Source organism: Lottia gigantea, assembly GCF_000327385.1.
Source record: "Lottia gigantea unplaced genomic scaffold LOTGIsca_71, whole genome shotgun sequence".
Taxonomy (NCBI): Eukaryota; Metazoa; Mollusca; class Gastropoda; family Lottiidae; genus Lottia; species Lottia gigantea.
This window is the reverse complement of record NW_008710397.1, coordinates 460,271-488,003: the sequence shown is the minus strand read 5'-3', so window position 1 is coordinate 488,003 and position 27,733 is coordinate 460,271. Positions and strand designations below refer to the sequence as shown.

Here is a 27,733-nt window from a genome sequence, read left to right as displayed (position 1 = left end):
AACTTAGGAGTTCATCACTTTGATACCATTAGGAAAAATAACCTGTATATGTTAGCAGCTCAGCCTATGTGTACGGAATTACAAGGATTATCTCCGGGACAAATACGTTTCTGTCGAGTGTACCACGATCATATGCCAAGTATTGGCCGAGGTGCACAATTAGGAATACATGAATGTCAGTATCAGTTCAGGAACAGAAGGTGGAACTGTAGTACTGTTGATGATTCCTCTGTCTTTGGTCCAGTGCTAAATATAGGTAAGTCTTTGATATATATTACAAGCGAAACAATTCCAGTAACCAAATATTTCATCCAAACCATGACGGATTCGGAAGCAATAATGGTATAGTTGTAGACTCCTCAAACGAGAAGTACCATTAGGTGTTTTGAAAAGAGTTAATGAACCTCTCTTGTACTGGACTTTCTGTTCTTTCCAGTCCTTAACCATGAACACAAAATAATAAGATGGCTTTGCAATGTTCCTGGCCGATTTGTAAGACTTGTTGTATCTTTTGGATTAATAATACGAATACAAAAGAATGGGTGTCAGCTCCATAACAAAAACTGAGACTAAATTATTTCTCCCAGTGTTCAACTATATGTGGATTTTTGTATTTGTATCGCAGGCAGCTTATGATGTCTTCCATTCTATAATTGACTGCTATGTGTAATAGATATAACGGGCATCATAATGTGATAAATAAGCTAAACCGAAAAATTAGGGCGTGTTTTGAGATATATATTTCATTCAATTAAATATAATTTCACGGTATCATGAAATTGCTTATTTCATGTTGAAATTGTGTGAATCTTAATAATATTATACTGGGTAATTGCGATATGATTAGCCTATTTTTACAGATGTCATTAAATTCAGCCTTGAAATAAACTCTCAACTGTGTGATCGAACCCATGACGAATTAATGAAGCAGAAATCTCATTTCTCAGTTTGAACGCTATTAAATATGTGCGAACTGATCATATCTGATGCATATAACAATGACCCGGATTTTAAAAACATTATTTTTCTTTTATTAGTAAATGTTTGATTTCATGTCGCGACATCGTTTAAAAATTTATGGCTCATAATCACAACAGTGAATTTATGCCCCCAACTACAGTGCTTTAATTTAAATGGGTTTGCAGTTGAGTGACAAATGCATTAAATTACACCGCATAAAGAGATCTAAATCTAATAAAAATCCAATAAAAAATCACATTATGGACACAAAACATAATGGGCATTGTGCATTTGTTAAAATTACATTAAAAGATCTGATAAAGGAAATAATCCATTTTAAAGCAAGTTGCAGTCTTAGCTTATTCGCAATGAACTTTTCGATGTGGTAACGAAGCTTCGATGATACACAATAAATGTGTACAATGTGAACATGAATTGGTTAAATATTACAAAAGATCATACACATTGGTTTTTTTTTGTCTTCGGCAAAAGTTACAAATGAAAGAGACATAAATATAATTTGATCACAAATTGCTGTGGATCCTACTTACTTTCCTTTATGCCAAGTAAAATCAGATCGTGACGAGTTCGGGTAGCTTGAGATGAGTTTACACATGATTAACTGGGTTAAACCTGGCTATAATGGTCAGTGTGGGTGTTCGTCTTACCGAATTCTACAGAGCTCATCATGGACCGTAAGAATTTAAGATCTGACACCAAAAGTCTGTAGATAAATCTAGTGTATCGTAAACAGATGAAATCAGTCTGGTACGGATTTCAGTATGAATCCCGAGTATTCACCTTAGACCATCGAATCAAGGGGATCGTATGTCTGGTTCCATTCCCCTTCAGACCTGCCATTTCCGTCCTGCTGCGTCCGACTGTTTGTATGATTGTCTGTATGCTATGTATAATTTTTATAATTGATGTATGACATTTATCAGGTGAAGTTACATTGACATTTTCTCCATGTTATTCAACATTCGCTAGAAAACGGATAGCATTACTTCAACAAATAACACCTCTTGGTTGAGCAAAGAGTTGTAACTCTAGAAGACTTATTAACTTTTTCAACAGGTGGTGCTAAGTAACAGATCGGGATAATTATACCATGGTCTGTGGTAGAGACGATTATAAACCAACAAAAAATATTGGGCAGAACACTTATTTACTACTTCGTTTAAAAATGGCATTTAGGCAGGGCGTGAGTAAAAAAAAAAATACACATTTTTGTTAAAAATTGGCTCCACAAATGTTCGGTGAATGTGGCAAATTCTTACAAGTAAACGAAAGAAACTAACAGTTTTGGATTTCACTAGCATATATAAGAAAATTTTGCGAATAGCCGTTAGGGCTTCTGGTTGGAGATATGTAGAAAATGAGGTCGTACTGGAGATTTGGGAACTCCCTTGGCCTTCTATGAAACTGGTTGTCGCCACAACTTCTGAGCAATTTGAAAGTAACAATTGAAAACGTATGACTCTCTTTGTATTCTATTCTTAGCTTAATTCAAAGAAATGTATTAAAAATGAAATCATGTGCGTATTTTGGTTGTTTGCAGATGTAACATTTTCTTGTGAATTCATAACTGTTATTTATTTATAGTTTTTCTTTAATCGCTGGCATATTTGATAAAAACTATCCCAATTGGGAGCCACATTACATAATACCTCCGATCGCAAAGAAAAAAATCATAGTCTTCACGTATGTGGAAATAATAATTGTCAATATATTACTTCCTTTGGTATTTATAATCCAAAAGTGACTGTTTTGGTAGGTTTGAGTTTGATCGTCTCTGGTGTTAAGCCGCGAATAGGGCGGTGTAGAATAATCGATACGATTCGTTTCTTCTATTTTCTACTGTATCGACAATACCACACCGGTCTACTCTCACCTTAACCCGGGTTTCAGTCCTTTGTAAAGTAGTAGGTGTATACAAGTAACTGAGAAGAACTTGATGACTCTTGCCGCAATCTTGACACCATCTAGAGTTATTACTATGGATATGTTAGGGTCAGGCATGTCATTATGTACTACAGGGCGCTAAAAAAAACTTACATTTTCTCTGCCACATACTCAATTAAAAGTCAAAGTTGAGACCAATTAAAGATAGTTTGTTTAACTTTCTTTTAACTCGATACCTGACAAAGTTTCATCATTTGTTTTGTGGGGCGAGGTACTCAAGTGTCAGTGACCAAACGTAACGCGAGCAGTACTTCTGACGGTATTGTCAAATTTTGTTGAATATACCACGAGTACAATATATGGGCCATCATCACAATGGTCAAGGTGTTACAAACTTAGTAGTTACACTTTGACCATTTGTGTAGATGGTTATGGACATACTCTTTCACTTAATATATATTTTTTAGGGTCCATAAAATACCTTCGGAAATCAATTCCATACGCTAAATTGGACTAAGTAGGAGGTTTTATCAGCCAGGTTTTGGGTAGCTATAATTGAATAATATTTCTACAAAAGGAATCATTTCACAGCGCAACCTTAGTCACAGAGCCTTTAAAAAAGTTCCCTTCAGGAGAACACCGTACCCCCTTCTCCTGCTCAAGATCGACTCTGCTTTCTGCTTGTCTTTAAAATGTTAATAAATATGCAGTCGTGGCTTCTAAAATAAATTTTGAAAATTTGGCCAATCCTTTCAGACCAACAAGTAATAATCCCCCAAAATCTGGAAACGATACATTTTGTCCAAAAATGGCGTTGAGTTTCCCATACTCATAAACATTTCAAATTTTTCGTAAATTTGTCTGTTAGTTTAAAAAAAGTTCATGGCAAGAATACAAGATAAAACTGAAATGAAAAAGAGATTTGTCTTCTTTTCTTGACAATCCTTCAGTTAAATGGCTTACTAGAGGTGTTTTAGTGGTATTAAGGAGCATTAACCACTACTTGAAGTACTTGTAACCTATGGATAACATCTTGACTATGTGTATTTAGTTGCTCTTTAATAGTTTCGAGTGTTTGTTTACCTCAATAATATAATTATCATACTCTTTACCTTCTAACTGTTTACATAATAAACGCTGATGACACGGTGAATGGATAAGGAGTTATCGAAAAGTCAAAAGGTGGAAAATGTCTGCGCATAATTACAACGAAAATACTTTCATTGTATACCAAGAATGGATATCACCGCTTTCTAAATCTACCACGATAGGAATAACTATATGTACACGAATCAGAAATATTAAAACAGAACCTAAAAAATCATGTTGTTACTCAGAGTTTCACGCTATGCGATCTTCAGACAACAGACCTACTTTCAACAGGGGTTCCTACATGAATCATATAGAAGGCGCCGAAGTATTTCAGAACCCGATCGAATTATGGTTCTGGAAATTATGCGAGCGTAAGGTCACTGTCGTGTGCTAGGTTTACTCTCTTGACAGGCATACTAAAACATTAAAATAACAATATATGCCCGAATACTCATACCAAACTATCAAGCATAGACTTTTCATTATTAAATACTTACTTACTCATGGTTGATATACTTCCCCATGTGAAAAGTTTATTAGCTGCAACCAATGTTTCGCCAAAATGTTTTGTGGATTTCGGATTTCGTTTGTGATTCGCATCGTTAGTACTTAGTTTAATTATACAAGTCTTTGCCTTCGCTCAATTGGTTCGCCCTTTCTTTGGCCCATGGTTTGAAATTAAACCTAATTGATTAAAAAATAGGACTATCATATAGGCTCATGTCGGAGTGAGGTGCGGGCTAGTCGAAATTTATCAGATTTATTATCGAATCAGATTTATGTGACGTAAAACTCCTCAATTATTCATTCATTCGATATTGGCCTGAATTTGTTGTATATGATTTATGTGCTCTTAAACAACTCTTATTTAGCCTTCTTATCTTCAACTAATACTATACTAGTAAGAAATTTAATAAAAAATTTGCTACAATAGGATTAGGGAATATTTGTCACGCTCTCTCGACGACCTATGAAGATTTGTCGTGTAAGGAGTTAATGAAACGCAGGTTTGTTTGTTTGGTGATAAGATGAAGAAATCTGCTCGGATCAGAGTAAGATTTTATCTTGGGTAATTAATAAATAGATAACAGGCTTACAACTGGTTACTCCTATACGATATTGGGGGAAATAGAAAATAGGGTTACAACGTTATGGATTGTGACTACTTCTTACGAAGGTATCACACACACCAAAATATCTTAATTTACATGTATGCGTTTAATCAATTGAATCAGCTTGAAATAAAAAAAAATCCGCTTGTGCTTCTGACGCTGTGCCGACATTGCATGAAGTTGCTTGTAGTAGTGCCACACCATGATTTTCTCTTTTCGAAACACCTAGTGGTACGTCTCTTTGCAGGAGACCACTACCACAAAACTTTTACCCTCGATTTTGCCATACTTTGGACTAGATCTTGATTATAGGAATTTTATTGCTCAAATTACTGACCCAAATCAGGTGGAGAAAAGATATTATGTTGGATTAAGCATTATCTCAAAATTCGTTAACATACTTCGCTCATGTTGATTGTGGGGATCGTCAGTTGACAGAAGCCAATCTTTGAACCTATACAACATACCATTCGCTCTTCGATCCTTGGCGTGAGCTGAAACCCTATTTCAGCAATGCATTACTATCCCGATACGACTATCGACAACTACCTAGTCTGCAATATCAGCTTCTATTGGAAGCGGTTATTAACTTGTCATATACCGACAAATGCAATATCAGCTTCTGCTGAATGCGTACGTTAACATGCCGTATACTAACAACGACCTTATCTGAAATATCAGTTTCTGTTGGAATCGTACGTTAACTTGTCATTTACCAACCGATCAACCCACCAAAGATCCCCAAAAGGCTGTCAAAAGTGACCAAATTTATTAAAAGATTGTTATTGAAGCTGTATATAATGAGGTTGTCAATTATTATAGGTCAACAATGGCAGATCCCTACTACCATACTTGTGGTCACTCAAATTCATTCAGTAACTCCTTAAAAACCTAATTTGATTTAGCGACCAAAACATAATACAATAGACCAGGCATACCACTGCGTTGAGGTTTGAATGATATCGAGGATATTGGTTTGAATTCAATTAAGATGAATACGAATAGAGCCAATTACTTATGTCTATAGTGTATACAGGAGTTTGAATAGCCCCGTGACTGGATGAAAAGTTCGATCTAATGGGATTTCAAAGTATATGGAAATTATATTTCAGAGTTTTGTCGCGTTCACAGTGAATGGGTTTTTAGAGTAATACCGTAATTGAGAACTAGCCGTCATTCTATAAATCTGATTAATGAATAACGTATCGTATGACCTTTATGGCCCACATAATTATTTGAATCCATCTATATAAATTATCAATATATCGGAATAACCAAAGTTCTACTTGCCGATTTTCTTCCCTTTCCAGTCAATTTGATTTTTTTCCTCTTATGCGTAATGTCAAAGTTTGGACAGTTAACATTCCGAAAAAAGCTGTCCATCCGAAAAGCGTTTCGCTATCATGAAATGAGCTTTAGTCAGCTTAATCCTTCAGACTTTATCATCTGTCTTAATGGTGAAATCCCTTCATTGAGATGCAGTCAATCTTCAACTGGTTCTGTTCATTAAAAATTTAAATTTGCTAAGGAATAGGAAGTCGTACAGTGGAAAGAGATTTTGTTTTACCCGCTGTTAAAGCTCAGTTTCGTACAGTAATATAACAAGCCCGGTTTTGCTAATTAATTAGATTTTTTAAATCTTTTTTTTTTAAAATGATTTATTTCATTTGTGAACAAAAATAGCAAAAAAAGGTACAAAAAACGAAATGCCACTCAATTGTCTTCGATCAATGATTTTGCTATGCAATTTAGTGCAATACGTCAAAAATGATGAAATATAAAGACGTATATACCATCTACCATTAATCAAACAAAATCATTAACTGTCTATAGAATTTTTAAAAAAAAGTCTTCTAAAAACGTCCCGACCATAGTAATTGCTATATACTTTATGTTTTAATGAATTGTAGGTCCATAAAACTAACAAACCCATTCAAACAAAAACACAAGTACTTCATCAATCTAAATAGACTTGTCACCCTTCTGATGTAAACTTGTTTACATTAGTGCTAATTAAATTATTAATATATCGTTTATCATGTAGCTAATATGTTGTAAGGGTCACAGATTACCCTCTGCATATGTTGTGCCATTAATCAAAGAAAAGCGATATACCAGACGTAATGTTTAAAGAGATGCGTTCGTTAGGTTAAGTGAATTGTTGAATTATGTAACCTAAGCTAATGCATTGGATAGACAGAGGTTACAATTTTGGAACTCGGCATAGGCACCTAGTAGTTTCCGAAACAATGTATTGTTATACGATACGATCACCAGCAAATGATTTAGATACAACTAATACATGTATCATACCGAGAGCAAACATAGAAATTCTTTTTGTCTGGTCTGGGAAAGGATGTCACTTCTCAAGGATCTTTCAAACCTGTTGGCCCTTGACAAAACTTCTTGGTATTGAAATTTTCAGAATTATCGTACCATACACAATTTGGTCGACTGTAATGGGTTGGAAGAGAGAGCTTACCCTCATTTTATTCGCGGACTCAAAAAATTTGCTAACATTTTGGATATCGTCCAATGTAGCTCTCTGCCGTTTTACTTTTGCAAGATTGACTATATTCGTGTATTAATGATGGAATTGTCCCTTTAACATCATTCGGTGCGAGTTCAATATTATTTCATATGGAAAATCATTTAAAGTAAGAAAGGGTCATAAGGTCGTAAATTTTATCTCATTTTACAGTAGAACTGAGATGATATCTACAGAACTACGTAATGTTCTTGTCACATTTTTTTTACTTTCTGAGTGTGAATGTACGCTATTCGTATACTTATCAAATTACCCACTAAACGTTTTTCGCTACGTAGACTATCAAGAAAGGGGTGCCGAGGTTGATAAAACCTATTGGAGAGTATCAAAACCTGTTCCGAAAAGGACATTATCTTCTGTTACATACATAATCTACCCACCGTACCTTGTATAGAGGTTTTTGATTACATAAAGGCCTTGGTCGTCGAAACAAAATATAAAGCAAAACATCTGTTTAAAACAGCACAAATAAATTTAGCGACGTTGACGGAATGACTGAATGAAGCCGTTTTCAAGTTGGATAGACGTTTTATGGAATAAGAAGGAAGTGTTAAAAGTATTTTATTGAAAAAGCACACACAAATTCAAATCAATATCTTGTTTTTCCTGTTTCTTTCAGTACCCCATTTTTAAGTAAAATAAATCAAGTATGATACCTTAAAAATATAATAAATGGCTGGTATAGTATATTATCTTCAACATAAGACAAGTTTAATAGTTTTATCTTTTTGAAACTAATGAGTAACAAGATACAGACACGTGACGAACTAATGAATAGAAACATTTAACATAACTGAAACAAATTTTATGTTGTAAGGGCACTTAAAGAGTCGTAAATAAAACACATTACCTTCATATGTAATAAATGTAAATAGGAAAATTACTGATATGAACTGTTAAGTACCTTAAATATATACACCAATGTATACAGCAATACACCAATGCATACAGCAATACAGCAATACACTAATATATACAGAAAATATCCATGTACGCGAAAGACAATCTGGCATTGGTGTTGAATGGTATTCGCGCCACCGGATTATTGCTGTCCTTCGCGATATTTTTAATCAGACTGTTTCAAGGCTATATAAAACCACTAGTATAACATTTACTTTACTTACTTAGGCAATGCTTTAAAATCCGCAACTGCAGAGAAAACCACCTCCATTAAATTATGTTTTTTTAGTGCGTACTCATTACTGGATTGGTAAAATTTGTTCAATCAGATACTTGAAGCCCAATCATGTACCCAAATTAAGGCACAAAACACCCATTTTAATCTGATTTCTTTTCTATTTTAGCCAGCAGAGAAGCAGGTTTTACTCATTCAATATCTGCCGCTGGAGTAGTGTACGCCATCAGCAGGGCTTGTCGCGAAGGTGAACTCTCTAAATGTGGATGTAGCAGAGCCAGACGACCAAAAGATCTCCACCGAGATTGGATTTGGGGAGGTTGCGGTGATAATATCGAATACGGTTATAAATTTGCTAAAGCTTTCGTTGATATGAGAGAAAAAGAGAAAAATCATCCCCGCCATTCAAGGGATTTGTCCAGAATGTTAATGAACGTACATAACAATGAAGCGGGAAGAAGGGTGAGTTTTTGTTTCATATTTTGTATATACTTGAACTGTATCTCCAGAAAATAATTATGACAAAAACGAACTAAGTTCCCTTATTGTAGTCTCCAAAGTGAACCAATATCAAGTATATGATTTTTGGCCCAATTATGGAAAGTTAACCCCCATAATCAAACCTAATATTTCGAATATCCGAAAAAAGGTCTGCGATATAAGGAGAGCTATAGTCAATTAAAGAATTTTATGCTCATCCCAGCTAAATAACAAGCGATTGCCGATGCCATAATGTCTTCAGTTTTCAAGCACTATATTAATCGTATAACATCCATGTAAAATCACTTATCAAATGATTGCCAAACGTTGGTGAATTTTTACATCATTAAATTCCAATCTAAGTGAAAATGGCACAAAGTATAGTGTAAAATGACAAACGTGAAAGATATCAACTGATAAGACAGAATATTTGTTGGAGAAATTTTCGCCTTTTTTTTACATACACAAATGAGGAGTATTCGGTTAAAGAAAGTTAAGATAGTTCAGAATTATACATTATATTATAGGCGTCTGAAGCTTTTACTGTCTGTGGTTATAGTTATTCTGCTTGTGAATTCTCAGTTGGAACAGACTGACCAATTGTGACGAAGAGACCATTATTTTTTTGGGTTAAGTTTTTTTTGCTCTGGACTTTTTGTAAAAAATGGACCCACTGACGTGACGAAAATATTTTCGTAACATATGATAGAAGTCAGTGCAGAAGCTCAACCTTCAGCTGCTCATCTAGATGAGTCGGTCCCCCTTTCATATGCTCTCCTGCTTTTTTCTGACTGAAGGTGGGCCCCTTAGGAGTAGGCGCCCGTGGACTTGGTTAAACCCGTCCCTATGATAGTTGAGTCACTGTCAACTGGATAACATCTTTGGTATGGGGCATGTGAAGTGTCTTCTGCTAAATCGACCGACAGGGCAACCGACAACAGTCTCAGTCGAAATAAATTCCGTTTTGTCATTACATACGAGTACTGAAGATTAAACTTCAATGCCAATTTATCACCAAGCTTTGTAATAAATCGAAACTAGAGCAAACAGAATGCTATATTATATGATTTTTCTTTCAACACACATTTACTTTTATTACAGAACCACACAAACGTTTCCACTATTAACTCGTTTTTAAGAATATTGTGAAAAGTTTTCACATTCCTTGTGCAATAAAATAAACTAGGCATGCAATGTAAGAATGTCTGTATGCTATCTCAACATCATTTCAAAATACCATATGTTCATTTCACTTATCAATTTGTTAGGCTGGCTGAAAAAACTATCAAAAAGTGGCAAACAGTTCTATTTCCTAGACAGTTATGTGATAAGGTTTCTGGGTTGATTTTCCGATTGAAAGTAAGCGATTCTTGATTATTATATTACTGTAAAATCATATATTATTGTTGCTAGCAAATTTATTGATGAAGCATAATTGTTATGTATTCTATTAGCAAATGAATGGAAAGACTATATCGTTTTAATAGGAACTGCATGGAAGGCAGATAGCTGAATGCCATTTCGTTTGAATCTATTTGATGAACGAATCAAGGAACACATCGTATCATCCCATCTTGAACCATCCCACCATCATGAATTAAATTTTCCACTTAAGAAATGTATGGGGGAGGTATAGATAAGTATCTTGTTCTGAAAAATAACCAAATTGATATAAGACATTATTGAACTAATCAAATGAAGTAGAAATATTTTCGTTGCCAAAAGCCACACACATAAATAACCACTTGTGGTGGCGGGGAACCGTCGACTACATGTTTGGTATCTCTTTATCAGAATAGACTACAAATATTTTCTTTGAATAAGCTATTTGATTAGACAGTAGAAAAACTATATTTGAATTAGTTTGATTACTTGTTATTATGTATAACTCCTAGTTGATTTTAGATCATTAGAATTTGTTATTTTGACTGCATTGATAGAATAAATAACAACTTACTGTTGTTATCAATTTGATTCTTTCCTAGATATGTCAGACTGGGCACGTTAAAGGTTCCTGGTAAGTTGGATATCGAACAAGATTAATGGCACTCTCATCACATAATTTCCTTAATTGAACATTTCACGGGGCTGTCTGTGTTCAGTGGACTAAATAACAGTGTCTCGAATACGATCTTACACAGCTTCATATTGGTCAATTACTTGTATGTTCATGGTAAACAGTCCATTGAGCCAAATAGCTTGTCTTCAGTTCATTGATATTTCTGAACCAAACAGATAACGTATTACCTGTAGTTCCTAGATAATTCTGAACCAAACAGTTGACTTCTGTCTGTAGTTCATAGATAATTCTGAACCAAATAGTTAACGTATTACCTGCAGTTCATTGATATTTCAGGACCAAACAATCCAAACCAAACTTCTGCCTGTAGTTCATAGATAATTCTGAACCAAATAGTTTACTTTTTGATTGGTCGTCATTGGTATTTCTAAAACCAACAATTTACTTCAGTTAACTGATATTTCCGAACGAAAAAAAAAGATTTTGGTTTTCCTTCAAGAAACCATCAGAGTCATGTCACCCCGGCCTCTAACGTTATGGAACAAATTTGAAAATTATCTAGAATTTAAAATATAAGATGTAAATAGGTTAATGGAGTAAATATGTCAATATGATGTACAACGTCTATGTTTGCTGCACTATGGTGTGAAATTTCAGATTCGTTTCTTGTTTTTATGTTAAATACCTAATCCACAACATTCAAATTTGCTCTGAGAGTAGTTACGCTATTTCCAAAATAATAAATAGGCTTGTCACTTTTCGTACGATAAACACGTTACAGTTTTATCTCTCAAGTCGATTAGTTCAAGATGAAATAAGGTGGAAGGTTTTTTTTAATGGAAGAACTGAGGTGGTTGATGCTAGTGTCCCGTAGTGCATACTCATTGAATCTGGGGTTTCGGTTATCGTTTTCAGTGCAAGGGATGGCCTGCTACTTCAATGCAACTATATGTAAAGTAATTATGAAAAATGGTTGAATGGAATTGCAACATGTATCATTATTTTTAGAACATGCAGAAATTATTTAAGTGCAAATACGCAAGATAATTACTCATATTAAGAACTTCAAAACATTTTCTTAATATACATTATAGTGAAATTAACATTTTTATCAAAATCAAAGCGAAGGTGACCGACATAATAAATAAAAATAAGTATGATTATCAAAGCTGTGGTTGTGGCCTGGTGGCTGACTGAGTGCCATCCGTATGTTTGAAAAACCCTTACAATCTATGACTACTTGTAAAGACGGCAACTTGGATTATCGAGAATCCTGTCTACCTGCTGATACTGTCTTGCAAAGTTCTTAGCTAGATTTTCAGCTGAACTGGCGATTGAGAATAGGTTGAAATATAACATCAGTGTTTGTGTATTTCAGTTGGGAGTCATAGCGTATGATGTTATCTCAAACTTAATTATTACATAATTATTTAAAATGTAATGAATTGAACTGAGGTTTGTTTGAGCATCTGGTCATTAAAAAACGGTTTGACACTTCGATATGTAAGTATTGGTCTAAGGAAGGCGTAGATCACAATCATGTACTCCATGAACATTTATATGATCTCAATTTATCAAACTTACCTTCCTAGTCTTCTGATGGAAAGCATATTCTAGTCATACGTATATCATCTGATAACAAACTGGAACCATTTGGTAGTAATTCCACGCAAACAGACTTCAGATATGCTTTGCATATTCACCAGAAGACGTCATGAAATGTGGGTGTTAAGCATATGTACAGACAAAACAAGTAAACAAATACTGGAGGGTGCTCTTTGTCAGTCCTACCCACAAGACAAATAAACAAATAAACATGTAAACAATCGTGAGTGTTGTAAACAATGTTCTTTTTGCAACATTTGAATATCAGAACCTACTGTTTATGGATTTTGGCACTATGAATGCATGACCTTAAAAATTGCCCATGCGTTTATCGCTCGATCTCGGCTGTTGGGCATCAGTTTTCCACTAAATGTAAGGATGAACCAAAGCGACCGTTGGTTGAAAGTAGCTCACTGTCTCGCTGCCTATATTTAGGAAGAAATAGGCTTGACAGTATTTCTGAGATTTCGTGAGTTTATTTCCATCTATTCGTGTTGTGGCAAGCCAATTCGCCGTAGGGCAATCCTGGATGCAGATGGTTCTTTAATGTGCAGAATCATAAATTATAAGGTGTATCATACTCTGACATATGCCACCAAGCCTCAGATATGGCATGTACATAACAATTTAAACCAGGATATCTTCTTTAGTCCAATTAAATCACTTCCAGAACCTTTTATGGATGATTAAGGTTCATGTTATAAACACTTTAATTATTGGGTATACGATTGAAAATATAGGGAACGTCTTAAAGAAAATCGGGTCATTTAGAAAATAACACATATTTTTTAAATTAAAGACGAATATTTTACGGTTGAAACAAAGCAAGTGGAATGATTGGACTGACAAGCTGAAACTTTGGGAACAATGAAAAATTCACTAGCCACATACTTATCCTTTTATATCTGGTTGGTTTGGTGGGTGGGACAATAAAAATACTCATTTGGTTACAATACGACAATTTTCCTGTTGTTTATTACTGCCGACAAATTGATGTCAGTATTTTATAGACTATAATAGCTATCTAATTACATCTTTCTACTCTTCTTAATCCACGTACTTTTTTACATCTAAATATACATTTGATGGACATTTATCACGAAATTTATTAGACTATTAAACATTATATTTGGCCTTTGTGAAATGTGGAAAATTTTGAGATTTTAAAAATGCATTGCACATCATTTGTGTGTTATATGCAGACGATATAAATATATAGTTATACATACTGAATATTATGTATTGAATTGACTGAAAGTTTGTTTGTGATTTTATTTTGCTAGTATGTTATGTAAGCAATGTATATTCGGTTGCGTAACAGAAAAGATGTATGATATAACTAGCTAGCTGAGTTTCCATCATCAATTTACTATTACAATTCTGTCCCTTTGATTCATACCATGAATCCATTTTCTGGTTTTTTTTTTCTTTTTATATACACAATCCTTAAACTTAATAATATACATCTAGATTTACCTATACAGGATACGACTGAAGTTGTCTTGAAAAATATTACGGATAGCTGAAATTTAACCATAAGAGTTACATCGAGATTTAGAATGATGTGCAAATCATTTTGATAATTTAGAAAAAAAAAATCTATTTCACTGCGATTTATCCAATGAATATAAATAAGACATTATATGAAATCACAAGTTATAAATCCCATTTTCCTTGAACTTAAATTAATAATCGTCACCAATACACAACATAAACATTTATTTAAACCGACCCTGCGATATTGAAATTCATCCATACATGGATTTTATTGTCTATTAAAAACCACAGTATATGATTAAGTATGTCGTATAACCGTGAAAACATGCACAAATATTTTAAAGGCAGTTAAAACTCTACAGGATATTTGTAAACGAGAGCAAATGTCCCCCTTAATGCTAGTAAAAAGTCAAAGGTTACTATTCACAATTGTAAAGTGAACTTATTTACCTTTTTGTCTAGAGAGTGGTACTTGATATGTCAATAAATTATTGGATTTTTTTGGTTCATTATAAAACCGTTATATCGTCTGCAGATATACACATAGATATGTTTTTTCTTCTGTTATTGTTATTAAGAAATTATATTTATTGTGATCAGTTCTTGGGAGTTCTCTTCCTTTGTGTTTCTCCTTGCCCATATTATTTATAAATTTTACGCTGCAATGAAATTCATAAAAGAAAATCCGTAATGTACTGCAATGCATTTCCTATTTGGTTATTTATTTATTATCCATTTCCTTTTAGTTGTTACTTTCTGGAAACTTACAAAAACAAATTGTCATTTCGAACAACTTATTTCCGATTGCACATTATTTGACGTCTACGTAGGTCTACGCAGAGGTTTGACTTACAAAAGCTTGCATATTTTAAAGTAATAATTAAATATAACAGTAAAAATCAAAAATAACTTTAAGAAAGTACCACAATTAAAAACAAACAGTAAGGAAGTACCATAATTAAAAACAACAGTAAGAAAGTTTCCCTAAATTAAAAATAACAGTAAGAAAGTACCATAATTAAAAACAGTAAGAAAGTACCATAATTAAAAATAACAATAAGAAAGTACCATAATTAAACACAATTAAGAAAGTACCATAATTTAACATAACAGTAACAAAGTACCATAATTTAAAACAACAGTAATGAAAGTATCATAATTAAAAATAACAGTACGAAAGCACAATAATTAAAAATCACAGTAAAAAAGTACCATAATTTAAAATAACAGTTAAACAAAGTACCATAATATGTCTATGTCATCTCTGGAACATTCAGACAAGAATTCGAAGTTCCACATTAACAATGAAGTACATAAAAATCTAAAAGAATGTGAATTAGATTGCACTACATTTAAATCCAGTCAAAACAAAAACCTGTACAGTATCGCAGACGAATTTTTTTTCCTTCTATATATATTTCGAACATCTATCTTCTAAACCGATGTCTGACATCAGCCTGTTTTTCTTAGTGAGATTTTATCCAAGCAATTGCTTCATTGTCAGAGTCAGTAATTTAATCAACACGATTCTGATGTAAGTGGGTGGAACCTTTGCAGAAAACAATAACCTTCCTCATTCTTATCTTTACACTCCCTGTCTACAATACACTTTGAAAATTTACAGATTTCAACAAATTGGAACAATTCCATTCAGAAAATAGATTCGCTGTAAAGTAGGGTGAATATTGCACAGGAAAGCATGTACAATGAACTCCATTTAGCGGCGTTATTTTCCCACACCCCTCCGACTCATAGGACTGTTTCATATCTCCTTTACTGGAGCTCATCTAATTCTGCTGACCATTCATTAGCCAATGCTAAATCAAGGGGTTGCAAAGAGGTTTTCTAGAAAAAATTATGTGTATCGGTGGTTATATAACCAAGTAAACTTTTTGATGAATTAAAAAATGAAAGAATTCTTTTGTGCAGGAAAGACAGACATAAAGTATGTAATGTTGACGTGTTATTTTTTGGCTAACATGTGTGGATAATTTATGTCATCAATTTGCACCTCTCAAGTTTTTTGCGGTTCCTGCAATTGAAGTTAAACTACGTGTTAAACATTTTTATTGAGATACAGAATTTACAATACTACGAGCAACACAGGCAGCTCAATCCAGCAATGGACCAGATTCTCCCAGATGCCGCCCTGCTGCTAGCAGTCGTTGAAAATCCAATTGCTGTCAGATTCGTGTCTTTCAATAGCATGGTCGATCTGAGCCCACATTCTTTTTCCACGTGGTTAAATCAGTTTCACATATTGGTAAATTTGAGAGGATACTTTGTAATGTTTATTTACCTTCACCCTGAAGAGCTACTTGTAGATTTATATATAAACAGTCAAATACTACCAGATATCCTTGTAACTCTTATACCACGTAATATTTGGAATGTCTAGTCATTCTAATAGATTGCTTCAGGCCACCTAAATATTTCACAGGTTAGATCTTTACCAGAATGATTGGTCTAAAGTTGAGGAACACAATGTCAGCCAGGCCTTAGTTGAGATACTTTTGGAGATGCAGTATTTTTTTGTTCCTGTCTGCACCATAAAATCGTTTGATTTCCAATCTCATTAAACTAAGTCAGATACATTAGGCATATAATGTTTCGATTATTATGGACCCAATTATTCTTGCTGCAGTTCAAAAGAGCGTCCATTAGCCTACAAAAGTTGGTTCATTGCTAAACTTCTTAACTGGGAAATTTCTTGGATAAAATCCGTATCCATTTAGAACTGGAATAATGACGTTCACAAGGCCGTGCATAAAGTTTTTAACTCACGTAATTGGCACAAAATGAACGTAATACTCCATTTCATTTCACGACCACCGAGAGAATTATTTATGACTGGCGTATACATCTTTGATCTATCATTCTACCTTGACACCCATAACTAGACTGAGGTAAAGCAGAAATCATAACATAGCTTAAAAATAGCCCCAAATTGAGTGGCAGTAATAGAATAGTTCTTAATTAAAGTTTACAATTCAATGCCGACGTGCCAAACCTTCAGCCTAATTTCGTTCATGGCTTAACACAATCTCGGCGATGAAAGAATTAACTCGAGTTAGTTAAGCTTGTTTAACTTTCAACAACAAATAATGAAAACGATTTGACATATATGCCAGTTAAACGTGCCATGATGAACTGAAATTAGATTCTAGTGTTACCAAGATACTTGAAATAGCTCTACAAACGTATTTTCTAGAACGTCGCAGGAAGATCTGATGGTTGATCTCAAAGCAAATTGTTAAGCATTCTATGCTGAACAGTTGCCGAGACCAAATCCTGATTGTGGATATTTATTTCATTTCAACTCGGGACTCAATTTCATTTCGAACTATCTAGTAATGATGTTGTTCCAATTGCCTTTGTCGGGTTTCCATTGAATTTCATTTATTTGTTTGTGCATAGATTCTATTTTCATTTCATTCGGATTTAACTCAGTTCCATTTTATTTCATGTTGAGCTCCCTGATGTGGCGAGATTCCAATGCACTTCTCTCTGACCTTTCTATTAAATCTCATTGCTGTTTGCCTGTTCCGGTACACCCCTTCAAATAAATTTTCTTTCTACTTTACATTCAATACCTATGTAAAGCATGGATCAAATTAGATTTCGAGTGTAATTTTCATTATTTGCTTTAGTCATATACCAGTAACTTCTCACAAAGATATCATTGTATAAGAAATCATTGGCATAACTTCAGATTGAAACTTCAGATTCAATTCAGATAATGCGTTAGGTTTTTAGTTTACAAGTAAGTTTTATTTCAGTTAGTCTGATCACGTATAGATATTAGATTGGGAACTGGCGGTGTCTGAAAGATTTGATCAATCTTTGAATGAAAATCAGAAAAAGTTAGCAATCTGTAGACCTTCTAATATTAATTGCTTGACGAAATCTGGAGAACTGATGCGGGAATGAGTGTACCATCACACCATAATCATCATCAGATGCGTAGGTTACGATAAAGAATAAATTTGGAACGCAATTCTCTCATGCAACTGACATGTGAGTTGCGTTCAGAACTCATGACCAGTTCCATTACTCGCAACTGGTAATTACTAGGCTGTGAGGTCACCATCAGATTAGTCTTTGGCTACTAAGATTTGCAATTTGTTTAATCCGCAATCTGGATGCACATCTTATAAGAAAAGATTCAGGTGGGATTGCTATATCATTTACATTACCAATTCTTATACGACTTTTGCAATAGCTACGTTTTTTTGGCCAGGTTAGTAAACCACGAAGTAGTACAGTTGCTGTGAAATATATAAAGAGGATAAATGCGAAATTTTGTTGATGTAAAATAAAATAAATTCATAGATGTTCTGGTCCACCTGTATGACCCTAGACTGACCTCTAATCAGTCGGGACCATATGTATCGATTGTAAGCTTGTATCAAATTATTCCACTTTCCCCTAATATACAAGCTTTTCTATTATCTTTTATCTATTTGAGACTTCACATCTGTTTACATATTTCTTGTAGCGGGGAAAACAACACGAGTGGTAGGATAGTGTAACATTGGTCAAAATAATAAATCTGTTTTAAGGTGGTTCAGAATTATAGGACTATCGTATCATTGTTTCAGAAGGATAGTCCAGTGTAACATTGGTTCAGAAGGATAGTCTAATGTAACATTGGTTCAGAAGGATAGTCTAGTGTAACATTGGTTCAGAAGGATAGTCTAATGTAACATTGGTTCAGAAGGATAGTCTAGTGTAACACTGGTTCAGATTACATGGTCTTGAGTAACATTGGTTCAGATTGCTAGGTCTTATCCAACATTTGTCCAGATTACATGGTCTAGTGTAACATTGGTTCAGATTGCTAGGTCTAATCTAAGGTTCAGATTACATGATCTAGTGTAACATTGGTCCAAATTCCATGGTCTAGTGTAACATTGGTTCAGATTGCTAGGTCTAATCTAACATTGGTACAGGATCCAGTGTAACATTGGTTCAGAATACAAAAACCTAATTTAACAATGGTCTAGAATGATACGTTTCAGTATAACTTGGGTAGGTTTTGACCAGCAGAGTATTTATTATTTATTGTTAACATTGTCATAACAAGACCTGATTTGAACCACTCTACAACTGTCCTAATTAATTAGTCTACCATGATTACCGATGGTGTTTTCAGATTTGACTTGGTTCAGATGTACAAAGGGTGGGGGTTTGGAAGACGGTCACTGTGATTAACATTTTTTGATTGCGAATTTGTCTGATTATTCTTACCCCTTTTCAGTTCCCTTGAATATGGCACTAAGATTTTCAGCAAAGACTTTCACAAGCGAATTGAAACACCACATGAGGCTGTTTACACGGACAACGCTATGAAGTGTTCAGTGAGGGAATTTGTCATTTTGCATCATTTGACTGCTTTTATTAGATTTGTAAAATAGTTGGCCAGCCATCTTTAAATAGTTAAATAACTGCAATCCAGCTTCAACGGTTTGTTATATATATAACCACCCGAATTATTTTTAAATGAATTAAAAATGAAAAATTCTTTTGTACCAGAAAGACAGACATAAAGTATGTAATGTTGATGTTTTTTGGCTGACATGTGTTGATAACTTATGTCAAATATTTATAGTAACTTTCAAATCGCCCAATGCCCAGTGTCTTGTCGAAAGAAAACAGATCTTCAAGGAATGATGTTTCAGTCATGAAATATAAACGTTTAATTTATTCATGAGGTTCATGTCAGACTACCTACTTCAGAATATTGGCAATATCGATAAGGCTACCAGACGTTCTGGGCGGAAGACCCATTATATATTAATTTTGCGTAGAACGCTTCAGAGCTACCGAGAGCCAAAACTTACACCGCTGCATATTTTCACCGAAAATGGTCCAGAAATGTGGACGTTAAATTCAAACTAATTCCGTTTGTATTATTGAAAAACCATTCATATCTACAAGTGCTTGCCATCCATTTTTATTTGGTTGATCCAAATGCGGGCCACGAAAGGTTTTCGTTTCATAAAAGCTCATAGAAATGTAGGCTTATACTAGTGCCAGTTCCACCATTCTGATTCTCCATTTTTTACTACTTACGAAATTATTTTCGACTTCATTCACAGCCTACTAATTCATTATTTTTCATTAAGAATAAGTAACTTCCTTTCCACGATAATTAGTCAATTTGTAAATTTCGCTTCGTTTTAAAATATAGTAGAAAATGGGACCACCCAGTGAGTTGAACGTCTTCAAGTCGACAGTTTTATGCCTGGTATCTAATCTACATAGAGAGGGGGTATATAATTTTATATATCTAGCATAGACTTGATGTCTTATTCATGTACATTAAAATACATGTTTACGTTTTATTCATATTCTAATGCATATATTGGTACTTATCAATGGGAATATGGGATTTTATTACTAAATACTGATCTTTTTTTGACAAGTGATCATAAAAGTGACGTAAACGTTCTTAGGTAGTTTTTTTGAAGCTGAAGACCACGATAAAAGGCAAGACGGGAACATAATTTTAGTACAAATGAAACCATGTTTATTAAGTTAAAAACTCGTCTTCATTGGTTCATCGCTCATATAGAATACTATATATTATTATTATTTTTCAATATAGGTCACACTTTCTTGACTTTTCAGGTCTTTGAAGTTTTTTTACTTGCAATTTTTGTGATTTACCCTTTAGTTTTTTTTCTTTTTCTATTTTGACAAGTGAAGGTTTATTATAGCATTTCTTTGATGTTTTGCTTCCTTTTTGGGGTACAAAATAATATATATTATGATTCCTTTTCGGGGTACAAAATAATATATATCATGTTTACTTTGATCAGTATAAGACACTACAAGCAGTTCGACATCTGTTAGAGTTCCTGATCTTATTGAAAAATCAATCGACCGATTCCTAAGAGATTGCTCGTATACTCTTTTCTTTATCATCGACTTTGTGAATGATTTGAAGCTTTTTTACAGGTTTCGTCTCAGAACAATTCATCTTCACTATATAATTCCTGTAATTGGTCTTCTCTGGAGAATTTAATCAGCATAACCCTTCTGACCAATCTTCTGCCATTGTTGTCGTTAGCATTCAGTTTCGATCTTTGCTGATTTTGGCTCAGTATTTCCGGGAAATAAAAGCTTGACTTCTCCCAAATTGATAGGTCAAAGTTGGTAGGCTACTTATTTAAAATTGGGGGATCTTAAGGTTCCGATGAAAAGTTTGCTGGTAATCGATGAATTGACTTGATATGGGTAGGAGTTGGCATTGGAGGCCAAATAACGAAATCAAATATTGCTCAAGGGCCTAAAACTACTGAGTTGCTGGTATTATCAGTTAGGTGGACAGGACATTTAGGAAGCAAGGACATTTCAAAGTAAAACACATAACTGTTTTGAGATGACATTAGTGGAGTTTCAACTGGCTCTCACACCATAGCGACCCACCAGTTGGAAATACGAATAGTAGTTGTGAGTTGCGTCTGGAACTCGTGACCACCTACACCATTCGCAACCATAGGCAGCTGGTAATCGCTATGGCGAGAGGGCATATAAGATTCTTTATTCTTCATACTATAAAATGTAACGTAAAACTTCATTTCATTTCCTTCTTATCCTCTCCTCTCACTGTGTTCAAATTTCTATCGCTGTATCGTGATTTATGTATTTGCCTTCATTCAAGATAGGTATTACAAGGTTCATGTGTTATCTAAATATTCTAACAACTTTACCTCTGCTATACTTTATTGTCAGACCCGACCTTTTTACATATTTTTATTTACATTGGAGATCAAAAATAAGACTTTCTTTGTTTCAATATTTTATGGCTCAAATCTGATATCTTATATCCCGAGTTTAAGATTACCCATCTTGACAGTTTAACCCCGCTTGTTTGCTTTTATTCAAGCAAAATTGTCAACTATATCAAAAGGAAATTCAAAATACAAACCGTGCGAACCAGTCATTGTAAGACTCGTAACGTTGATGTCACGCACTATGTGGAAAATGCAGGTGTATGATCCAAGATCAAAGGAAAGGGCTTCAGGTGCGCGTGAGATGTACATATGATATACGTACTTGACAAGGGGAATGTGAGCGGTTTTTGTTCAAAGATCGAATATTAAAACGAGCGTGATGGTGACTTTGAAGCTTTGATTGACATTTGCAATATGAGATATTTATGTATTCATATGACTGGATCAAAACATGCAAATATTTACTTCACTTACTCAATATTGACATGTAATGTATGTCCGTTTATTCATAGATGCAATATCCTTAGTTTGCATGACCCTTACTCGTAGAAGTTGTAGCTTTTAAGACCAATGTCCTCGGTGAAAGGTGGAAATAGACGATCTACGGTTTGTGGTTCGGGATTATTGATACAGTACAAAGTAAAAGAATACAATGCGATTTCGCTTTGCGTAATTTTTACGGTATTGTTCATTCAACACCAGACGTTGGAACTCTCCTATTCGCAGCTTAAGAAGACTTCTCACGAAAATCTTAAGACTCGAAACCGAATAATGCTGATTTTTGAAATAAAAATCTTTAATCTCATTTTATTTTAATTGATGCATATTTATGGCATTTATCCATATATCAGATGAATGCCTTTGCATAAATTTCCGAGGGTCAGTGAATCCATTATTCACAATCTTAATTTGTTTAAAATATTCAATATACTTGTGAACGTAGCCCACTGGTTTAAGATGAATTTTCGTGTGGGAATGCGTCCAATACTAGTTAAATGTAGAAATGGTTTGAATATGCAATTACATTTTATCTGCAACAACAAAAAAGAAGTTTGAATTTTCGAAAAAGCACGTACTGAATTTACAGGCGTACTAGTTTTAAAACTCTTAACGTTGAAAAGGCAGGTGTGCCAAACTTTAAGAATAGCAAACGTAAACATGTTTTAAAAACTTTTATTTAAAATGTTGTCTTTGTATTCTTCCGGAAATGTCAAAAAACCTTCGACACATTCTAAAATGCAACCTAGAAAATTGGAAAGAACCTAACAATGCCATAAGTGACAAGACTGTCTACAATTTGACAAGTTTGGAGCCGTCATATAATGTGACGTTTCACCTTTTTTCAATATCTCAATGCGTGCTGGGTGGGTGAATATTATAGCAACCATTGTGATTTGGCGTGAATTGGGATTTACGAGTTTGGGTAAATCGTCACTTCAAAAGAAATTCGGCCTGATTTAGTGGGAAGGTATTAAGGTGTCATATTTATTTCAATAAACCTATCACTTTCTAATTCCCTTCTCTCTATTAGAAAGCACTTGAAAAGAAATAACTCAACGCGAGTGAATATATTAGATATTGTTAAGGGTAATTTTTATTGATAATGGACCCTCGAATCATCTATGTAGCTCTATAGTCAACCCCTTTTACAAAATCTCAACGATATCAGCATGTTTATTTCGAGGTGGTGTTTAAAACCCTCACTTAACTATTTGTACCGAAGGCTTTGTAGTTGTTATACCATAAAATGCAACTGCTTAGTTGTACATTAGGGATACTAGTAGGACAGTTCAGGGTTAGAACTTATAGAATGAGTGAAATGCCATTGTAAAACAGGTCTGTCAGTACAACTACAAGATAGTGTTCTGGATAACAGAATAGATGTTCCTCAGTAAAAACCGGTGTTCTAAATAACAAAACATATCTTCCTCAGTACAAGCCAGTGTTCTGGATACCAGGATAGATGTCCCTTAGTAAAAACCAGTGTTCTAAATAACAAAACAGATCTTCTTCAGTGCAAGAGAATGTTCTTGATAACAGGACAGATCTTCCCCAATACAAGAGGGTGCTTTTGATAACAGAACATATCTTCCCCAATACAAGACAGAGTGCTAAATATTAGAACAGATCTTCCTCAGCACAAGAAAGTGTTCTTGATAACAGAACAGATCTTCCTCAATACAAGGGAGTATTCTTGATAACAGGACAGATCTTCCGCGGTACAAGAGAGTGTTCGGAATATCATAACAGATCTTCCTCAGCACAAGAAAGTGTTCTTAATAACAGAACAGATCTTCCTCAATACAACGGAGTATTCTTGATAACAGGACAGATCTTCCGCGGTACAAGAGAGTGTTCGGAATAACAGAACAGATCGTCCTCAATACAAGAGAATGTTCTTGATAACAGGACAGATCTTCAGCGGTACAAAAGAGTGTTCGGAATAACAGAACAGATCTTCCTCAGTACAAGAAAGTGTTCTTGATAACAGAACAGATTTTCCTCAATACAAGAGAGTGTTCTTGATAACAGAACAGATCTTCCTCAACAATACAGTAGAGTGTTGGGAATAATAGAACAGAGCTTCCTTCTTTGAAACTCTATTTTAGTTCAACTATAATAAATACTGTAGTGGGTGCAGCTAAGGATGTTCTTACATTTGGAACATCTTAGGCCACTCCTCCACCGGGTTTGTCAACTCGACATCCTTTCGGAGATCTATTCATGTAAATATGAAATCGTTCATTATGCATCATATACCTTACGAAGCTAAATCGCAGATGCTACAAAAGCCAAACCCTATACAGTGACTCGTAATAATTTAATATAATTTGAAATTCAATCTAAAGACATTCGTGAGTGTGGATTAAGGAAAAAAAATGCACATTTATGGAATTGTATTGGGCTCAAATTGACATTTACACCTCGTACCTCAGTTAAATAAGACTATTAGTTTCACTTACTCAAATGAACTTAACGACTTTAACATATTCAAAAGAATAATTACGAAAGTTGTCTTTTTTTTTAAATTAGTCACCGTACTGAATAGATTGATTTTGTCAAGAAGCACGCTTCATTAAGGATATTGGATAGGTATTTCACGTGCAGTATATCGTAATTCAATGATAATTTTCAATGGTATACATTATTTGAAGGGGTTGGAATGTGTTAAAATAAAAAAAATATGTGAAATAGATATACCCATTTATTATTTAATAATAGTGGTATATAATGTAATGTTATTTCAATTTATTTATAAATAGTCCCGAACTTTCTAAGAATGTTAAAAGGGCATTAGGAAATAACATAATATAATACGTACAGTAATTTTGAATGGTTTCAAATTATCTATACTTTCTAATATTGTGAACGCCTTTATACATTAATTGATAATGGCAAATTTTCTTCTTTGCGACAGACTAATTTTTTATATTTCGTAGTATTAAAGTCTCATTTAATTACGAAACACTTCATTTTTAAGTTCGTGTTGAATTGACTAAGAGGCAAGCCCAATATTCCCATTAACATGATTATTAAGTATATCGAAATTGCAATTGCAATCTGTTTGGTTTTGATAATAATAAAATTTGGATGACGATTTTTTATAATGGGGTTCTTCATTGACAATCTTATATCGAAAGTAATATCTAACCAATTGCAATATGTTTGGTTTTGATAATATTTGACTATTCCTTAGTTTTGTACAGATAACAAAAAAATATAGTTTGGAAGACGATTTCATATAATGGGTTCTTCATTGACCATCTTATATCGAAAATAATACAATCTAAGCAGTATGTTTGTTCTTGACAATTTTGAAATAGGCTTTAGTTTTATACAGATAAGAAAAATATAAGCCTTGTAAGACATTTAGAAGTTGGAAGACAATTTGATATCATGTGGTTCTACGTAACAATCTTTTTTTTTTTCTTTTTTCAGGCTGTCTACAATTTCGCTAAAGTTGCCTGTAAATGTCATGGTGTTTCCGGTTCCTGTTCACTGAAAACATGTTGGCAACACTTACCCAACTTCCGGGAGATCGGCAATCGATTAAAAGATCGATATGATGCGTCAACTGAAGTGAAATTTAACAAACGTGGAACAAAGTTAACACGCAAAGTGAAGAAATGGAACAAATATACTAAAAACGATATTATATTTTTAGACGACTCTCCCGATTACTGTGATAAGAACGCGGAGACAGGGTCGGTGGGGACTGCGGGGCGGGAATGTGACCGAAATTCCCAGGGACTTGGTGGTTGTGGCTTGTTGTGCTGTGGAAGAGGGTATAATACATTCAAAAGAAAACTTATAGAAAGATGTAATTGTAAATTTCATTGGTGTTGTTTTGTTCGCTGTGGTTCGTGTGAACGTTACGTAGATGTTCACATTTGTCGATAATATGAAAACAATGCGTATTTTAAAAATACATTAGAACGGTTTGTTGGTAGATCTAAACGTCCTTATATGAAGGGGTAGCAAACCCTTCACAGTGATTCAACTGAGCATATCAACAAAGCGTTCACAGAGAAAAGACGGACCACAGATGTACAAGGACATGGTTCATCTAGAAAAAATGTAGACGTAGTTACGTTTAGGATAATTTACAATACTCTGTGTTAAAGCAACGAAGGAAGAAGGGTCAGTATGAAAGGAACAAAGCACTTAGATGCAAAGAGATGTACATGAAAACTATACATTATTTAAACTGATAGAAGAATGTGGACTTCTGACTGAAATAGATATAAATGTGAATTAATGCGAAATTATATGCGAAAACTACAGCACAGTGGCTGTAGAGATTCAGTATGCGATGAAAATGCATGGACTTATTGATGGGGTGAAAGCATTATGCGGAAAGAGTCGTTACTTTTTATGATTTAAATTAGACAATGCTTAAGAGATATTATAGTGTATATGATCACCAAGAAGTAATTTAAATGTTGCTATCGTCTGAAATTGGTCGTTGCCTAACGTTAACTGGCGATGCAAAATCATAAATAATTTCGATTGGTGATTGAGCCCAAGTGTCGTTGATTCTTTATGTATTTATTGAAGAGGGCGACGCGCATGTCAAAATTATGTTATTATTATTATTATTATGATAATTATTATTGTATATATTTGTATGTTAATATTAATTGTCAGGATATTTATTTGTTGTAATATATTATTTCTAAAGAAGAAAATTTTGATCGACAGCACAATACAATCTTCATTATTTTGTAGACTGTTGTGACGTGTGCAGGCAATTTTTTTTTTATTTTGTATCTCAGGTAGCTCCATATTATAAATCTATTAATAGAAACCACATGTTTTGTGTACACGTCATGTCGATATTCTGTGACGTATTCAATTATTGTGAGGTACGTCATTGAAATTTACTGGTGTTATAGTTTTTTTTTTTGTACATCATCACAATATTCATAATAATATAGTCTGTTTATTTGAAATCAGTTCTGCATAAATGGAATTCAACCATAATAAAATGTCAAAAACGTTGAACCTGTGTTTTTCCTTTCCGTTGATTATTTTCGATTTACAAGTTTTGTATCGATGAATGTTCTATTTATTGTTTATATGCCAATATTTCTATCATTACTATGTAGTACAAATTCTAAAAACTACCAGTGGGCG

The 27,733-nt window shown here is 34.0% G+C and overlaps 1 protein-coding gene across 1 annotated transcript; it reads left to right on the top strand.

Moving 5' to 3' along the window:
- On the top strand, positions 1-26,497 carry LOTGIDRAFT_130786 (hypothetical protein; the record flags this gene model as incomplete). Its single annotated transcript, XM_009065840.1, has 3 exons — positions 1-260; positions 8,926-9,214; positions 26,036-26,497. Coding segments are annotated over 3 exons (1,011 nt in total), but the record flags the coding sequence as incomplete, so codon positions are not given.
- Positions 26,498-27,733: the final 1,236 nt, after the last annotated feature.